Source organism: Eleutherodactylus coqui, chromosome 6 (genome assembly GCF_035609145.1).
Source record: "Eleutherodactylus coqui strain aEleCoq1 chromosome 6, aEleCoq1.hap1, whole genome shotgun sequence".
NCBI lineage: Eukaryota > Metazoa > Chordata > Amphibia > Anura > Eleutherodactylidae > Eleutherodactylus > Eleutherodactylus coqui.
In genome coordinates, this window is record NC_089842.1 from 93,084,425 (window position 1) to 93,100,259 (window position 15,835).

Genomic DNA, 15,835 nt, shown 5'->3' on the forward strand with positions numbered 1-15,835 from the left:
GTGATTTTGTACCTCGAGATAGTTTAGGCAGCAGTTACTGTAGGTGACCAATCTTAAGTAACAAAGGTGTAGGAGCTGAGCATATTGATATATAGTTTTATGAGAAAAGAATCAATAAACCTTGTATTTAATTCACTGAAATCTCTGCTTTTTCGTTGTTTAGGAGTCCAATAGGTGGTCCTAGATAGTGATTGACAGTTATCTCTGTGTGCACATTGATTTTTGGAAGACTGTCAATCACTGATAGGACCACCCCATGGACTCCTAACCCCAGAACAAGCATATATTTAAGTGAATAAATTACAATGAATCTTTTTCCCATAAAAATATATGTCATTGCTACTCCAGCTCTACAACATGCTATATTTTCAATGTGATAGTTTCTCTTCAAGGGAAATACGCTGCTGTACCATCCATATCTCCATGAGATGGTTAAAGGGGTATTTCCATCTGAGACTTTCATAGCATATTCGCAGAATATGATGTGAACATTTGATAGGTGCAGGTCCCACTTCTGGGACCCACACCTATCTTTAGTTCTGTGCCCTACTGCCCCCAGCCTGGATGAATGTGGTGGTTAGGAGTTACAGAACTGCCAAGTGGGCAGTCTTACACTCACTCTGCAACTTCAATAGGAGTGAATGGGAATTACGGAAACAGCATAGCGCACTGTGCTATGCTGTTTCTGTACTCCTGGGTGCCGCAAACCACAAAGCTCGCTATAATTTACACATAGAATATGCAGAGAATAGAACTCATTGATGTCAATAGATTTGGTCTCATATCCCAATTTTTTCATGTGCACAAAAAAATAGAATCCGCTCTATCTTTCTGCACATTTGCGCACCAAAGATCACCATGGAAGTCTATGTTAGATGCGAAAATGCACACGCAATACACAAGGGGATGCGTAAAACACTACGCAATTCTGTGAAAAAGAACATATCTGGAGCTCATTAGGAAAAATAATTTTAAATTGGGGAGTGTTCGGCTGCCATGTTCAAATTAACATGCCCTGCTTGTGCAAAAAGTACTGTAAAATATGCCAATATGTGTGCAAAAAAAGGCTCGTATATGCCATGGAAAAAGGTGTGAATTTGCGAATGCAAAATTTGTGTGCGCAATACATAGAGAATAGAACCCATTGACTGTTTTATGCAGTCATAAAAATCATCGTTGGCTCATAAACTAATTGTTCGGTTTAAGTACCAATCGTCCAGTCATTCTTATTTACTGTTTACAAGTCTATTGGAGAGCGCGCACAATCTGAAAAGAGGCAGATTTTAATGCCATGCTCTGACTTCAGGGGAGAACAACGCTGGATCGTGGGGGCAGGTAAGTATAAAAAATTCCTCATCTGGCTTCTTGTCCCATTCCCTATCAGCACCATAACTTAGTTCATGGTCCTGTGGGGACGTGACAGATTCCCTTTAAATCTAGCAATCACTATTTAATGAGCAAAATGAGCAGAGGACAAATAGTTATTGTGCTTAGAGATATGAGTCCTAGTTATTGCATCCTATATGCTATTTTTGTTTAATATGGGAACTTGCAGGTGTCTGAAGATAAGCCATGTGAAGTAGCAAGATGTTGATAGTTAATGGTCCTATATATGGATCACCCAGCCACCCATAGACCTCTCAAACATTCAACATACCAAAGTAGAGTTAACATCAGCTCAACATGCATTCTCTCTGGGTGTTGCTCTTCCTGGGAGTTGCAGGTAACAACCCTTTACATATCTGAATGTCTTTCGTTCTCCCTATAAATCTTTAGCATATTCTTGTATTGCCAGGAGAATCTTTAAAACAAATGATCGGGATCTCTGCTTTAACGAATGGTCATGATCTGTTGAGAAGTCTTCCTATTAAATTTCAGGAGCCTGTTCTAATGAGTCATAGTTCTTAAAAGAGAACTTATCTTTAAAGTAAACACTTATCTTTAAAGTAAAGTAAAGTAAAGTAATTTGGGACTCCAGGTGACCTTATGAATACTGTTTCTACAGAATGTTCAGTTTTATGTTGAGGTCTTCATGTGTTTTAGAGGTGTGATCATGGTTTCTGAGTATTGTCTGTATCAATATAGTTCCTTTTTTCTTTTTACGCACTAATGCACAATGTCAGAGCCCTTAACGACAGTGCTGTATAGGCTCTGCGCACTACCGCATGGATTCTGTATGTTCCAATTTCATTTCTATCCGGTCAGTCGTGTCACTTTTGGATACTCTGTAGGCCAGTCCTCTCCACGCTTCTCTATTCTCCACAGCTGCTTTCAATTGCCGATGTCCTTCTTGATGGTGTCCAGCCAACTTGTCTTTTGTCTTCACTGTTTCCTCTTACCACTGACCATTCCAAGTAGCATCCCTTTTTCCAGCAAATTTGCACTCATCATGTGTCCAATGTAAGTCAGTCTCTGTCTCGTGATCTAGCCTTCCAGCGACACCTCTGGATTGATACGGTCCTGTATAGCTTTGTTGGTGACCAGGGGATTCATAGAAGTTTTCTCTAACACAGCAGCTTAAAAACAGCAACATTTCTTCTGTCTGCTATCCTCAATGTCCTCGTCTCATAGCCAAATGTTACAATCAGGAAGACGATGGCTGTGGTTTGATGGTGACTAAGACATCCTTGCAATTCCATATTGGGTCCATGCTCCCCATGGCTGTACGCCCCAGTGATAATCAACACTTTATCTTATCTATTGAGCTGTCACTATGATCGATGAGGGACCCAAGGAATATGAAACTATTAACCACTTCTATTTCCTCATTATTGACCTTTATGTGGACTTCCTTGTTGGCAGTGGTCATGATTTTTGTCTTCTTGATGTTCAGGTGAAGTCCAATCTTCTTACTTCTTTAGCTTCAGGATCATCATCTTCAGATGCTTTGCTGTCTCTGCTACCAGGGTCATATTGTATGTGCATCTTAGTTTAGTGATGCTTCTTCCACTTATTTCCAACCCAATACTCTAATCGTTTAAGTCCAGTCGCCTCATGATCACTTCTGCATAGAAGTTGAAAAGAAAAGGAGAGAGGATGCATCCTTGTCTTGTGCCCTTTCTGATCTTGAACCATTCTATATCCCCATATCTGGTTTTCACGTCTTGATTACTGTAGAGGGACTTGATCAATGTGGTCTGGTGTACTGGTACTCCTACCTCCCTCGGTGCTTCCCAAAGCTTATCATGCTCAATGCATTTGAAAGCCTTGGTGTAATCAATAAAATACAGGTAGAGCTTCTTCTGATGCTCTCTTGACTTTTCCATGATCCACCTCAGATTTGTGATGTGGTCATGAGATATTGTTCACTACAAACAATGCTTCTAGGGGAGAATACCTCCAAACTGTCTGATGCATGCCACGACCTTCTTTTTCCAAATTGATTTACACAGAATTCAACAGACAAACCTTCGCATGCCTCAATATAAAATTGGAAGCATACAATAGAGACCTCATACACTGCTATAGATACTCTAATATAACTCTGCACACAATGGAGCCATAATGCAGTTGTGTCCTTAAGCCTTTACTATGTATTTAACATGATATTAATTCCTTTTAGTGGCAGCTCCTCTGGATGATGACGATAAGATCATTAATGGCTATGAGTGTGCTTCACATTCCCAGCCGTGGCAAGTTTATTTCACCTACAATGGAAACCGCTGGTGTGGTGGATCCCTAATAACTGCAAGATGGATCATATCAGCAGCTCATTGCTACAAGCAGTAAGTTCTGTAGGTCTAGATTATAGTTAAACATTTATCCTGGTCTTCATCATTTAGTAAAACTAAGAAAGTTGCTTAGCCACTATTTACATTGTTAACTGAAATACAGCTATGATAGATAAGCATTCCAATGGATCCTACTGAATCCTGACAGATCTAATTGATGAATAATAGGGTCCATCAGGTTTTAGTCATTGTTCCTGTGTTTTTAAAGTCTAGAATACTGATGCAGGCTACAGAAGAGTATGAATACAGCCTTACATCTGAAGATCAGGAGATGTGATTTGTAAACATATCATTCTCCTATGGCTAGCCAATAAACCCTTAAAAACATGTAAAATCTTGTTCTGGTTTGATTTTTGTTTTACTACTTTTGTAGACCCAAGACCTTAATTGCTCATCTTGGAGAACATGATACAACTACAGAGGAGGGCACTGAGCAGCACATCCAGGTGGAGAAGGCTTATCAGTACTTCCACTACAACCAGTATAATGTGGATCATGATTTTATGATGGTCAAACTAGCTGAGCCGGCACAGTTTAACCAATATGTCCAACCTATCCCCATTGCCACTAGCTGCCCAACTGCAGGAAGTCAGTGCCTGGTGTCAGGCTGGGGAAATCTGAAGACATCTGGTGGTGAGTTTTTTTATAACTGTCAACTCCTATATGGATTGTATTTCACTGTGGAAAATTGATAACAGTCACCATTGAATCAAGTCAAGTATCTATATGTTGCAAGGTTACAATCAATGCTAACTGGGCAACCCTTGTACATATGGCCTAATAGGTCTTCTAAATGGACTCTTATTCAAGATTCTTCTCTACTAGTCAGAACATACCCTGGCCAAGCAGACTCAGCATGGCTGTGTATTAAGGTACCTTTACACAGGACGAATGTTGGGTGCATAAGTGCCCAACAGCCATCCCACAGAGTATTGCACCTGTTCTTTCACACCGGAGCAATGGTCATTCAGAGACTGGAGGTGGAGCAGGCCGGAGATCACTCTGGTCACCCGCCTCTATTCACTTTAAACAGGCAGTTATTCATAGATAAACAACTGCCTGTTTACATTGGTCGATAGTCAGCTCATTTTTAGGTGAGCTAAAAAGCAAGTAACTCTTACAAGTGAGCAATTTCTCAGTCAGTGCCCTGTCGGTGCCCATGTGTACACGGGAAAACTATGGCCCAACTTAGTTTCTAGTGAGGAGTCGGTCGATAATCTCCATGTTTAAAGGTACCTTTGTATAGCTACCAATCCATTTGAATGGATGCCATGTAGTGCCTGAGGCAGAAGAAATGTACAAATCTTCTTTAGTGATATCACCTAATCACTAGGGGTTTCAGTAGCCAGTTCTGTGATAATCATTTGATTGCCAGGGTGGCTTGCTCTAGAGAAGGTGTTGTCTATCTGTGGACAATCACTTTAAAGGGGTTATCCAGGGAAAGCATTTTTTTCTTTAGGTCAGAGTAGTTGAAAAAAAACCAAAAAAAGCCTAATTCACCTCACCTGCCAGTGCCCGGTCCCTTGATGGTCTTCACTTTTGGCTGCAGCAAATCAGTGATAATGTTACCAACACCAAGGACATAGGATGGCTAAAGGCAATCACTGACTTACTTTGATCAGTAATTAACTGCAGTGGTAACATGGTTGAAACATCATCACTTGTCTTGTTGTGCTGCTGGGATTTGCTGTTTTATGGGTTTCCAGCAGCACAGCTTTACAGGTGTGGCATGTTTGTGATGGCTGGGCGTGGTGTTCTCCAATCAGCCAAGCACCACAGATTTGTTGCATATATATACCAGCCCCTCTGCTAGAGGAAGCTGGTTTTCCCAAAGCTCTGGTGTTTGCTCCGTGCTTGGTGTCTGTGTGTATTTGTGTGAACAGTGTCGTGTTCTGTATGTCTGTGCAGGTGGCCGGACATGAGGTGTAGATAGTCCTGCTCTATTTTCTGTGAGTGTGAACAGTGATGTGTTCATTGGTTCTGTGCAGGTGGCCAGATAAGGTGTATGAACAGTCCTGTTCTGTCTTGCATGAAAATTCCTGGTGTGTTGGTGTGAACTATATAATGTCCTGCTTTGGATCATTTTCTATCCTGCGCGAGTTAGGTCCGTAGGTTCCAGCATGGGACTGTCCCGATTAGGATGATTGCCCTGCATGCATGCAGGCAGGTTTTATGTGGAAATTGTCTTGTTAGAGTAAGGACCCACAAGACAATGAAGACCCTTGAAGTGGGGTCGCAGGCTTAAGTGTCTTGGACAATTCACAAACTAATTCCATCTGTTACGTGTGCAGGTATATATGGTGAATGTCTTGAGCATTTGTCAGTAATTGGTTTATGTCTGTCCATGAGTATTGTTAGCGGTTCTGCAGTTCACGTATGAAATAGACGTGACATCACTGTTGAGGCAGAAAGTGAAGAACAGCAGGGGACTGGGCATTGGTGTAATCGGGTGAGGTGAGTATGTTTTTTTTTAATGTTTTTCTACTGCTCTAATCTGGTTGGAATTTTTTCTCTCCCCAGATGAATCTTTAACATTCTTGTAGTATAAGGGCGCCCATCCACTGGCGATTTTTTTTCCTTTGCGTTTTGCGTTTTTTCTCAAGAGCAATTAGAATTGAATGTGTTCCTGTCCACTTGCGGTTTTTTTTTCAGTCCGGTGCAATTTTTAACATAGGAACTGTCAGTTGCATATGTGTCCTTATTTTTCTCTTAATGCACCCATAAATGTCAATGGAAATGAACGGAAAAGGCGCGAAAAAGCCGAGAAAATGCAGCGAAAAACGCACCAAAAACGCGCGGAAAACGCTGCTTTTTCCACGCGTTTTTGGCGGCGTTTTTTGCTGCATTTTCGCGGCTTTTTCGCGCCTTTTCCGTTCATTTCCATTGACATTCATGGGTGCATTAAGAGAAAAATAAGGACACATATGCAACTGACAGTTCCTATGTTAAAAATTGCAACGGACTGAAAAAAAAACCGCAAGTGGACAGGAACACATTCAATTCTAATTGCTCTTGAGAAAAAACGCAAAACGCAAAGGAAAAAAAATCGCCAGTGGGTGGGCGCCCTTATACTCAATCTCCAGGTTATGGATATTTCTAACTGTATTTTGAGTAGCTTTTGTCCATCATACAAGACCTATAACCAGTAGTAGGAAGAGCAGGGTCATAGCTGAGGCAGTATTGTTCAACAGGGGCATTAGAAGTAATGGGCACAGTGTTCGGATTTCCATTACTGTGGTACTCAAACGACTCTAAGAGCAATTACTATGCACGTTCAGTATGTTTTCCAAGGTCTGTAGGGTTTGTTAACCAAAAGAAAAACACATACATAACACAAGCTGACACGTCATGTCTTCAGTTGTTGGTTTTATTTCTCATAAAAAACAAGATCAATATATAAGACGTTCAAGTAGAAGATGGTTTAGGGTTTATGGTTTGTCACTTGTTGTTGAATAATAGTAAATACTGGTTTGTAAGATATGACCACAGGATATGGTGCACCCATAAACTATGAAAAAACAAGTGCAGATGACCTGAATTCCTAAAATTCGTCATGGTTTTAGCCTATTGGTTGTCTTATTAAATGCATATTTTACTTACCTGAAATAGGTTCCTAATAAGGATGAGCGAGTATACTCGCTAAGGCACTACTCGTCCGAGTAATGTGCTTTAGCCGAGTATCTCCCTGCTCGTCCTTAAAGGAGATGTCCCGCGCCGAAACGGGTTTTTTTTTTTTTAAACCCCCCCCCCGTTCGGCGCGAGACAACCCCGATGCAGGGGTTAAAAAAACCACCCGCACAGCGCTTACCTGAATCCCGGCGGTCCGGCGTCTTCATACTCACCTGCTGAAGATGGCCGCCGGGATCCTCTGTCTTCATGGACCGCAGGGCTTCTGTGCGGTCCATTGCCGATTCCAGCCTCCTGATTGGCTGGAATCGGCACGTGACGGGGCGGAGCTACACGGAGCTACACGGAGCCCCATAGAGAAGAGGAGAAGACCCGGACTGCGCAAGCGCGGCTAATTTGGCCATCGGAGGGCGAAAATTAGTCGGCACCATGGAGACGAGGACGCCAGCAACGGAGCAGGTAAGTATAAAACTTTTTATAACTTCTGTATGGCTCATAATTAATGCACAATGTACATTACAAAGTGCATTATTATGGCCATGCAGAAGTGTATAGACCCACTTGCTGCCTCGGGACAACCCCTTTAAAGATTTGGGGCCGCCACGGAGCGGGGAGCTGCGGGGGAGAGCGGGGAGGAACGGAGGGGAGATCTCTCTCTCCCTCTCTCCCGCCCGCTCTCCCCTGCTCCTCGCCGCGACTCACCTGTCAGCCGCAGCGGTTCCCGAATGTTTATGGACGAGCGGGGAGATACTCGTGTAAAGCACATTACTCGGACGAGTAGTGCTTTAGCGAGTATACTCGCTCATCCTTAGTTCCTAACCATTGACTATCTACTGCTGCAAAATTCTTTGCATCTATACTGTGAGGAGGTTTAGATACGGCTGTCCACTTTAGTTAAAGAGGTTGTCTGAATTCCTATTAGGAAATTCTGAATCAATGGCAGAGCATCCCTTGTTTAGGTCTCTCATCAATAAGACAGAGTGGAGAGACACTACAAAGGGCATTTTTGCTCGAAGACCAGATTTGTCTATAGTCTGTCTCATGAAGAGAATGCAGCCAATAGCGGCAGCATTGAATATATCACTCTACCCAGGTGCGTAACTAAAGGCTCAGGGGCCCTGATGCAAAACGTGAGCTGGGGCCCCCCCTCTATCTTTATCTGTACCCGTACCCATACCTAAACCATGCTGCACAGAGACATAACTTGAACCTTCTGGGCCCCAATGCAAAACCTGTAACAGGGCCCCCAACTATAATGTTTTATTCATAGTACTGGGCTCCCTATATGAAGAAGAGAGGCCTTAGGGGCCCTCTAAGGCTCCAGGGCCCGGGGGCAACCGCATCCCCTGCACCCTCTATAGTTACGCCCCTGACTCTACCATTTGTCGTTGTTTATTGGAATGAGTAGATAGCCAACGCCTCTCCTCCACTCAACAGAGATGGTCACATAATCAGCACTAGTGACATTTCTCACAGGTGTCCACTCTTCCAACCATAAACGATAGAGTGATACACTCAATGTAGCTGCTATCGGCTGCATTCTCTTTGTGAGATAGACATTATACTGATATATACTGTATATGGACAAACAATTTCAGTAACAATTGTTCAATACTTCTTTTCTCCTGTGGTGGCGTTGCAGAGGAACAGAACACCCTGCTATAAGCTACTTTTTGGAGGACAGAAATCCTTTCAATTAGTTCACCCCATAATTGAGGATAGGCAAAATATTATTATACTAAGGATTTCTCTAAATGGGTAAACCTCATAAATGACTTTACATTCTATTTATTGCTATAAACTCAAGGGGAGATGTTGTTCAGGCATTCAATAACTATGGTTTTGCTGTAAAAATTGTTATTTATCAGATTTTGCTAGCTTTTCATTGCCATAGATTGTGCACAGATTTTAAGGAGGAGCCTCGGAGATATAAGAGGTGTAGTGGGCGAGAGGGGCAGCCTAAATGACTTTATGACTCAGTAATAGATCTATGGTTGCTAAAATAGCTGTTGTCTTCTGTATTCCAAGTACAGATCCACAAGATGAAGAGAGGAAGAGCCCAATTTACTAAATTAGGGAGATAGTACAGAAAACAGCAACAAAAGGGTCTCAACACAAGTAAATGTTTTTCAAAGACTAATACATTGATCACTTATCCTCATAGTGGGTCAACTGGTAAGGGTTCCGACAGCTGACAACCCTACTAGTTTTCAGGAGTAGGAGTTTCTGCCGGTACTAGCACAGCTTTGTACATTGTACAGTGGCCTAGAATAGTACTGCAAGCTCAGCCCCATTCCGGTGACATAACAAGACACAACACAGTTGGCGTGTCCCTTTAAAGTACCTGAATAAAAAGGGTATAACTATGACAAATGTTTTATATTTTGCAGTTCAGTATCCAGAAAAGCTACAATGTTTGGATGTTCCTGTTCTTTCGGACTCAAGCTGTAAATCCTCTTATCCAAACAAAATCACCAATAATATGTTCTGTGCCGGCTACATAGAGGGAGGAAAGGACTCCTGTCAGGCAAGTACAGAATGTGTAGTCACACCCATTGTGAGAGTTCTTCAGAATCTTGCTAAGTCAACAATACTCTTTGTTCCGATTTTATGTAAAATGCATTTTGTTGTATGCGGAGGGGGAGTAAAGAGTTACTACTACTCATTGCATCTAACTTACCTACAAATAGAAAAGAAGTCGCAATCCCCCCATATGCAGTGGTAGATGTATATTGGTTGTAGAAGAGATAGAAATGTTGTATTTCCTTTCTTTTCCTTCTATCTAGTGGTTTTCATAATTGCACATTTTATCTCCCTACACTTACTGCGGGGGCGGGCTCTTCTAGGTGTGATGTCAGAGGTGTGCTGTGTGCTCTGAGCCAATCCCATGTTTGATTCTGCTGCTCCCTCAGGGGCAGACACGGACAGAAAGAGACCCTGTTCAGAAAATTTGCCTGGGACCCCATGCCTTTGGTGGCAACAAGGCAAACAGAGCTGCACACAAGTCGCACTATTGGGAGATCCTGTACACAAACCACTCAAACATTGCACACATTTGCACACGATACTTACACCTGGGACACGGGCTGTATGCATGTCGTTCACACATAGGGCACATTGTGCACATGTGACAATTGTAGATAGACCAGATGCCACTACAGCGTCACTAAGGATGGCTTCACATGGGCATATGTGCTTTTGCGGGTACTTCAGCATAACTTATTTATGCCTTGAACAAGGCTTTTTTACGTGCGTATCCGTGTATTTTACTGCACTTTTTCTGCACACAACGTGTCTTTTTTGGGTGCAAGACACAACTACACCTGATTTTAATGACTAATTCATTTAATATGTTATTTTCCAGCAGAATTACACAGTGTTTCATGCATCTCATTGCATATTGCACGTGCATTTGTGCACCCCCAATTGACTTCTATGGGGACCCTTGGTCAAAAATACAGCATGCTATGTTTTTTTTTGTGCATGTGAAATGAGGAATACGCAATTGTAAACAAGCACATTGACATCAATGGGTTCTATTCTCTTCATATTGCGTGCTCAAAAACGCATGCAAATACACGCTGGTGAAGTCATCTTAATACCGCAGACACCAATCATACATAAGACACATACAACATACATACACCACAAACAAATCCAATAAAACTTTGCATGTCTTACATGTGGATCTTGGTATGAAACACGGTATGGATTTGCTGGAAAGATGGTGCAGAAATACAATAGATTTTGTTCTTTACAATACAAAAGGCATAATCCTCACAAAATCAGCATGTAAGACAAATTTGTTGTAGAGTACTGGATGTGCATTCAGCCTTAGGAATCAGTTCAGCAGCGCAGAGAAGTTCCTCCGCTGACCAGCAGCTTCTCCTGGTCATAAAGAGGGATGGAGTAATATTAAACAGTTCTCTTCCTGCGGACTGCGACTCCCATGGTGTTTCGGACCAGCAGGAGCTAGTGATGTTGCCCCATACTGGACACAATAGCTATATCTCCTCTAAAGCAAGAGCAGGCGTACTTCTTACAGCCTCCGCACTGCTGGCATGGTGGATCCCCTTCCTCCAGACCACTGCAGCTCAACCAACTGCACTGACCGTTAGTTCGCCCAGCTTCCACTTATGCTGTTTCACTGAGTAAGAAACTGCAGCTGCATTCCCCTCCTTATAATTCAAACTAGGTGGATTTTTTTCTAACCGAGGAAGTTTCCGAATATTTATAGAGAGCCTGAAGACAAAAGAAATGGGGAACTACAGGCTGCTGGAAGTCCCTAACAAGATTTATTACAGTTTCATATATTCACATGTACTACTGCTTTATGCAAAACAAATGATCCCAATAGCACACTTTAAAGTATAGAAGCCAAGGAATGGCAGTTCACATTCCTCCATGTGATTGGCTAGAAGCTAGCACTTGTCTTAGGGCGCCTACCCACTGGCGATTTTTTTTCCTGTGATGCTAAATTGCGTTTTGCGTTTTTTCTGAAGAGCAATTAGCATAGAATGTGTTCTTGTCCATTTGGGTTTTTTTTTTCGTTGCGTTGCAATTTTTCACATAGGAACTGTCAGTTGCATATGTCTCCTTATTTTTCTCTTAATGCACCCATGATTGTCAATGGAAATTAACGAAAAAGGCGCGAAAAACGCCACGAAAAAGGCACGGAAAACGCGCGTTTTTCACGCACGAAAATCGGCAACGCCAGTGGGTAGGCGCCCTTATAGAACTGACAATCATTTCTCTTCAGGATTGTTGAATGCATCATCTGCACAGGAGCCAGGAGAGCTGATCAGCCTATAACTGAATACAGTACATGTAGTAGCATATCCATCATTAGGCTGACTAATCAATATGTGTGTTTACATGTTCATATAATTATTCTATGGATGAGCGTAATACATTAAAGGATACATACATCTACCTTCATACATAATTTATATAGTGTTATAATCTATATAAGAATTGAGTCACTTTCTAAACATATTACATTACTTATCCTGTTCTGATCCTGAGTTCCATCCTGTATTATACTCCAGAGCTGCACTCACTATTCTGCTGGTGGAGTCACTGTGTACATACATTACTTATCCTGTACTGATCTTAAGTTACAGCCTGTATTATACTCTAAAGCTGCATTTACAATCCTCTTGGTTATTGGAAACAGTCTGCATGCATGTTGCCATACCTACCACCCACAGTGCAGGGGTCTCCAACCTATCGGTCTGCACCAAATGCAATACTTAGTTGTAGTTTCCCAACAGCTGGAGACTGCTGCCGTAGAGGGATGACTAATGTTAGCTGACGTGACAACTCTATCATATAGTGGCTGCTCTCCTAGTTCATATAAAGAACAATGATGACACAATCTGACACGTCCTCCACCAAACTGCAACTTGATATCAGTCATCAATTGGGTCAAACCGTGGGAATGTTCAATCCACATTTGTGAATTTGACACATTACTTTTTCTCATTGTATCAATATATGAAGTTCTGTGGTAAGGTTACTCTACTGTACAGAGTTCATGACCCTGCAAAGTCATAATGAAAGCCCACATATTCTCAACCTGCAGTAATATACTCTATACACTGAGCGCTTCCAATAACATATGGTTCTCCTTTCTGGTACTAACACAACCATATCCCTAACTACCTGACATTTTAGGACTTGGTACCTGTTTTCCCCCCATCTCCTTTCAATGATTCTTGGATTATTTGCTCACAATCTTGTCTGTGGAGGAAGGGGGTGTGTGGTGGTGGTGGTGGGGAGGGTACCTGCATCGGTTCTTAGCACCCAAAATGGCATAAGTCAACCTGAACAGGGCATCCTGTCTCTCCAGAGGCCCCAAGTAGACATTGGGATGCCTTTAAAATGACCCTCTGGTTTTGGGACAAAATTCTGTTCTGGAACTGGAGGGGGGTTGGGGTATATATTAGTAGATGATCTTCTCAGTGGTCTCTCCTGGCTGCCATGGTGGCTGCTGCTATTTTTATTATACCTAATCACACATAGCGCATTGGTATTGTTAGGACGACCAATGCACTGTACCTGCTTTATAATTTGCTGCACACGTAATCAATGCTGCCCAATCACAGTGCAGTCCATAGTGTAATTAGTAAATGGAGGTGGTCATCTTGGCCACCCAAAAATAGCACCCAAAACCAGCAGAACAGAAGAACAGCCAAGAAGATCATCTACAGGTACAATGTTGTAATATATGCCCTCCACCCTTTGGTCCTAGGACAGAATTTTGTCCTGAAACAGGAGCGTCACTTTAAGGTAACTACATACTTGATTAGCATTAAACCTGCTGTTATAACTTGATTCCCTCTGCTCCATCCTCTACTTTTAGATTAGTGAATTTCCACATTGTATCCTGTTCTGGCAAATTGAATGAATCTCCTTGTATTATATATCCATGTGTATTATATGGCATCTTACAATGATGTGCTACATGCTATTTGCAGGGAGACTCTGGTGGACCACTGATCTGCAATGGAGAACTATATGGAGTGGTATCTTGGGGGCAAGGTTGTGCACAAACGGGATATCCTGGCGTTTACACCAAAGTCTGCATCTATAACGACTGGATCCAGAACGTTGTTGATAACTATTAACCATGATTGCATGTCACTCTACATTAAAGCCTTTGACATTAGAATTTTCCGGAATGTGAGTCTTCTTGTGAACTGTATGTGGTTATTGACACTGCTGAACAAATACTGAAACACAAGCAGTCCTGAGCCACAAATGCTTTCAGCAAAGGATTTTGTTACATTTTTACCACAACCCATTGGGTTGTGACGCATCAAAAAACCAAGATACTATGAACACCTGTTGGAAGGACAGAAGGATCTTAGAGGTGGGAGTAAGATAAATGACAGAAAGATAACCATTTCACAATACAGATAAACTTAATGGGGTTTTCCAATATAAAAGTCATTTTTGGGGACAAAATATTCCTATAAAAATATATATACACTTATCTCTCCATTGCTGTGCTGCTTCCCGGCCACCGCTCTTATCCTCCAGCCACTTTATTTATAACCCCTGCAGTGGTCATGTGGTTAATTACCCATGTGACCGCTACTGCCAACAGGAGCCCCACAACAGGACGTCGTCAGTGATGTCCTATAAACCTCCTGGGGCTTTTACATTAGAAGCCCACAGGACATGTTTATGGAACGTCACGGGTTACATACTGCGGTGCCAGAGGCTAGCCTTCACTCCTCTTCTAACTTCTTATTGACTTTTATGGAAAACTATAATTATCACTTTTTAGCCTATACCACAACACACACACACACTCCAAATTTTTTTTTTTTAAAAGATGACAAAATAGCAAATTTTTTGCAAATGTCTCTTTATTATTTACATTTTTCCAGCTAAGCACATGCATTTACATGACAAATTATAAAAATGTCTTACATATAGTACATATATAGCAAAGTTGGGTTTGTCAAAAGCAACTGAGTTGATATCACAATGGGTTATGTAGTTTTACATAGGACTACAAATACATCTACTGCTATGTAGTATACTATCTTATCTTATACACTGATCACTGTTATGGCTCATGCAAACAGGCATATTACAACTTAAAACCTCTGAGCTGTACGGAGCTGAACTGCGCCACACCTGCAACAGTCGTGCAGAAGCATATGGTATGCAACAGAAAACAATTGTGGCGCGTTCCATCAGAAAGTGTACAGATTAGAGATGAGCGAGCGTACTCGGCCACGGCCCTTTTTCGCCCGAGTACCGCGATTTTCGAGTACTTCCGTACTCGGGCGAAAAGATTTGGGGGGCGCCGTAGGTGAGTGGGGGGTTGCAGCGGGGAGTGGGGGGGGAAGAGGGAGAGAGAGAGGGCTCCACCCTGTTCCCCGCTGCTACCCCCCGTGCCGCCACGCCGCCCCCCGGCGCCCCCTGAATCTTTTCACCCAAGTACTGAAGTACTCGAAAATAGCGGTACTCGATCGAGTAATTACTCAAAACGAGTACGTTCGCTCATCTCTAGTACAGATGTATTTTCCCCTACAAGCATTGCTTCTATCACCTCTATAATACCATTTTCTTTTTTATACAAGTAAATTTAACATCACATATCCTTCCAGGGGAAAATAAGTCTGTAAATTGTGCTCTGCAGAGTAACATGGAGTACATACAGTGTTGGCCAAAAATATGGAAACGTTTCTTTAAACACTGCTGATCATTAAAGGGTTGTTGTCTGCTAACTAAAATGATGGCATAATATTTTAGTGAGCATTATGCAATAGACAATAGACTTACCAACACTTTATTTTTCCTTCGGCCTCTGATCCTTATTGTACCTTACAATCATGTGACCCAAGAGTGCAGTTTTTTATCATTGTGGCAAGACATCCTGCAATCTGCTCTCCAGCTCTGCCCACCTCTTAGATGGATCATGATAATGTCAGAGTCATACAGTGTACATGTGCTGTAGA

General features: G+C 42.1%; 1 protein-coding gene across 1 annotated transcript; it reads left to right on the forward strand.

The window, feature by feature from the left end:
- The first annotated feature begins 1,650 nt into the window (after nucleotides 1-1,650).
- Nucleotides 1,651-14,031, forward strand: LOC136631402 (trypsin-like). The gene is made up of 5 exons (XM_066605683.1): nucleotides 1,651-1,723; nucleotides 3,563-3,725; nucleotides 4,105-4,364; nucleotides 9,749-9,885; nucleotides 13,838-14,031. Exons 1-5 carry the CDS (start codon nucleotides 1,684-1,686, stop codon nucleotides 13,985-13,987), a joined length of 750 nt encoding a protein of 249 aa, XP_066461780.1. The 5' UTR covers nucleotides 1,651-1,683; the 3' UTR covers nucleotides 13,988-14,031.
- Nucleotides 14,032-15,835: the final 1,804 nt, after the last annotated feature.

Excerpts from the sequence above, each read along its gene's own strand:
- LOC136631402 (XM_066605683.1), top strand. The coding sequence starts at position 1,684 with ATGCATTCTCTCTGGGTGTTGCTCTTCCTGGGAGTTGCAG. Across the intron at positions 4,365-9,748 it reads AAATCTGAAGACATCTGGTG|TTCAGTATCCAGAAAAGCTA; the intron begins GTGAGTTTTTTT and ends TATATTTTGCAG. Across the intron at positions 9,886-13,837 it reads GAGGAAAGGACTCCTGTCAG|GGAGACTCTGGTGGACCACT; the intron begins GCAAGTACAGAA and ends TGCTATTTGCAG.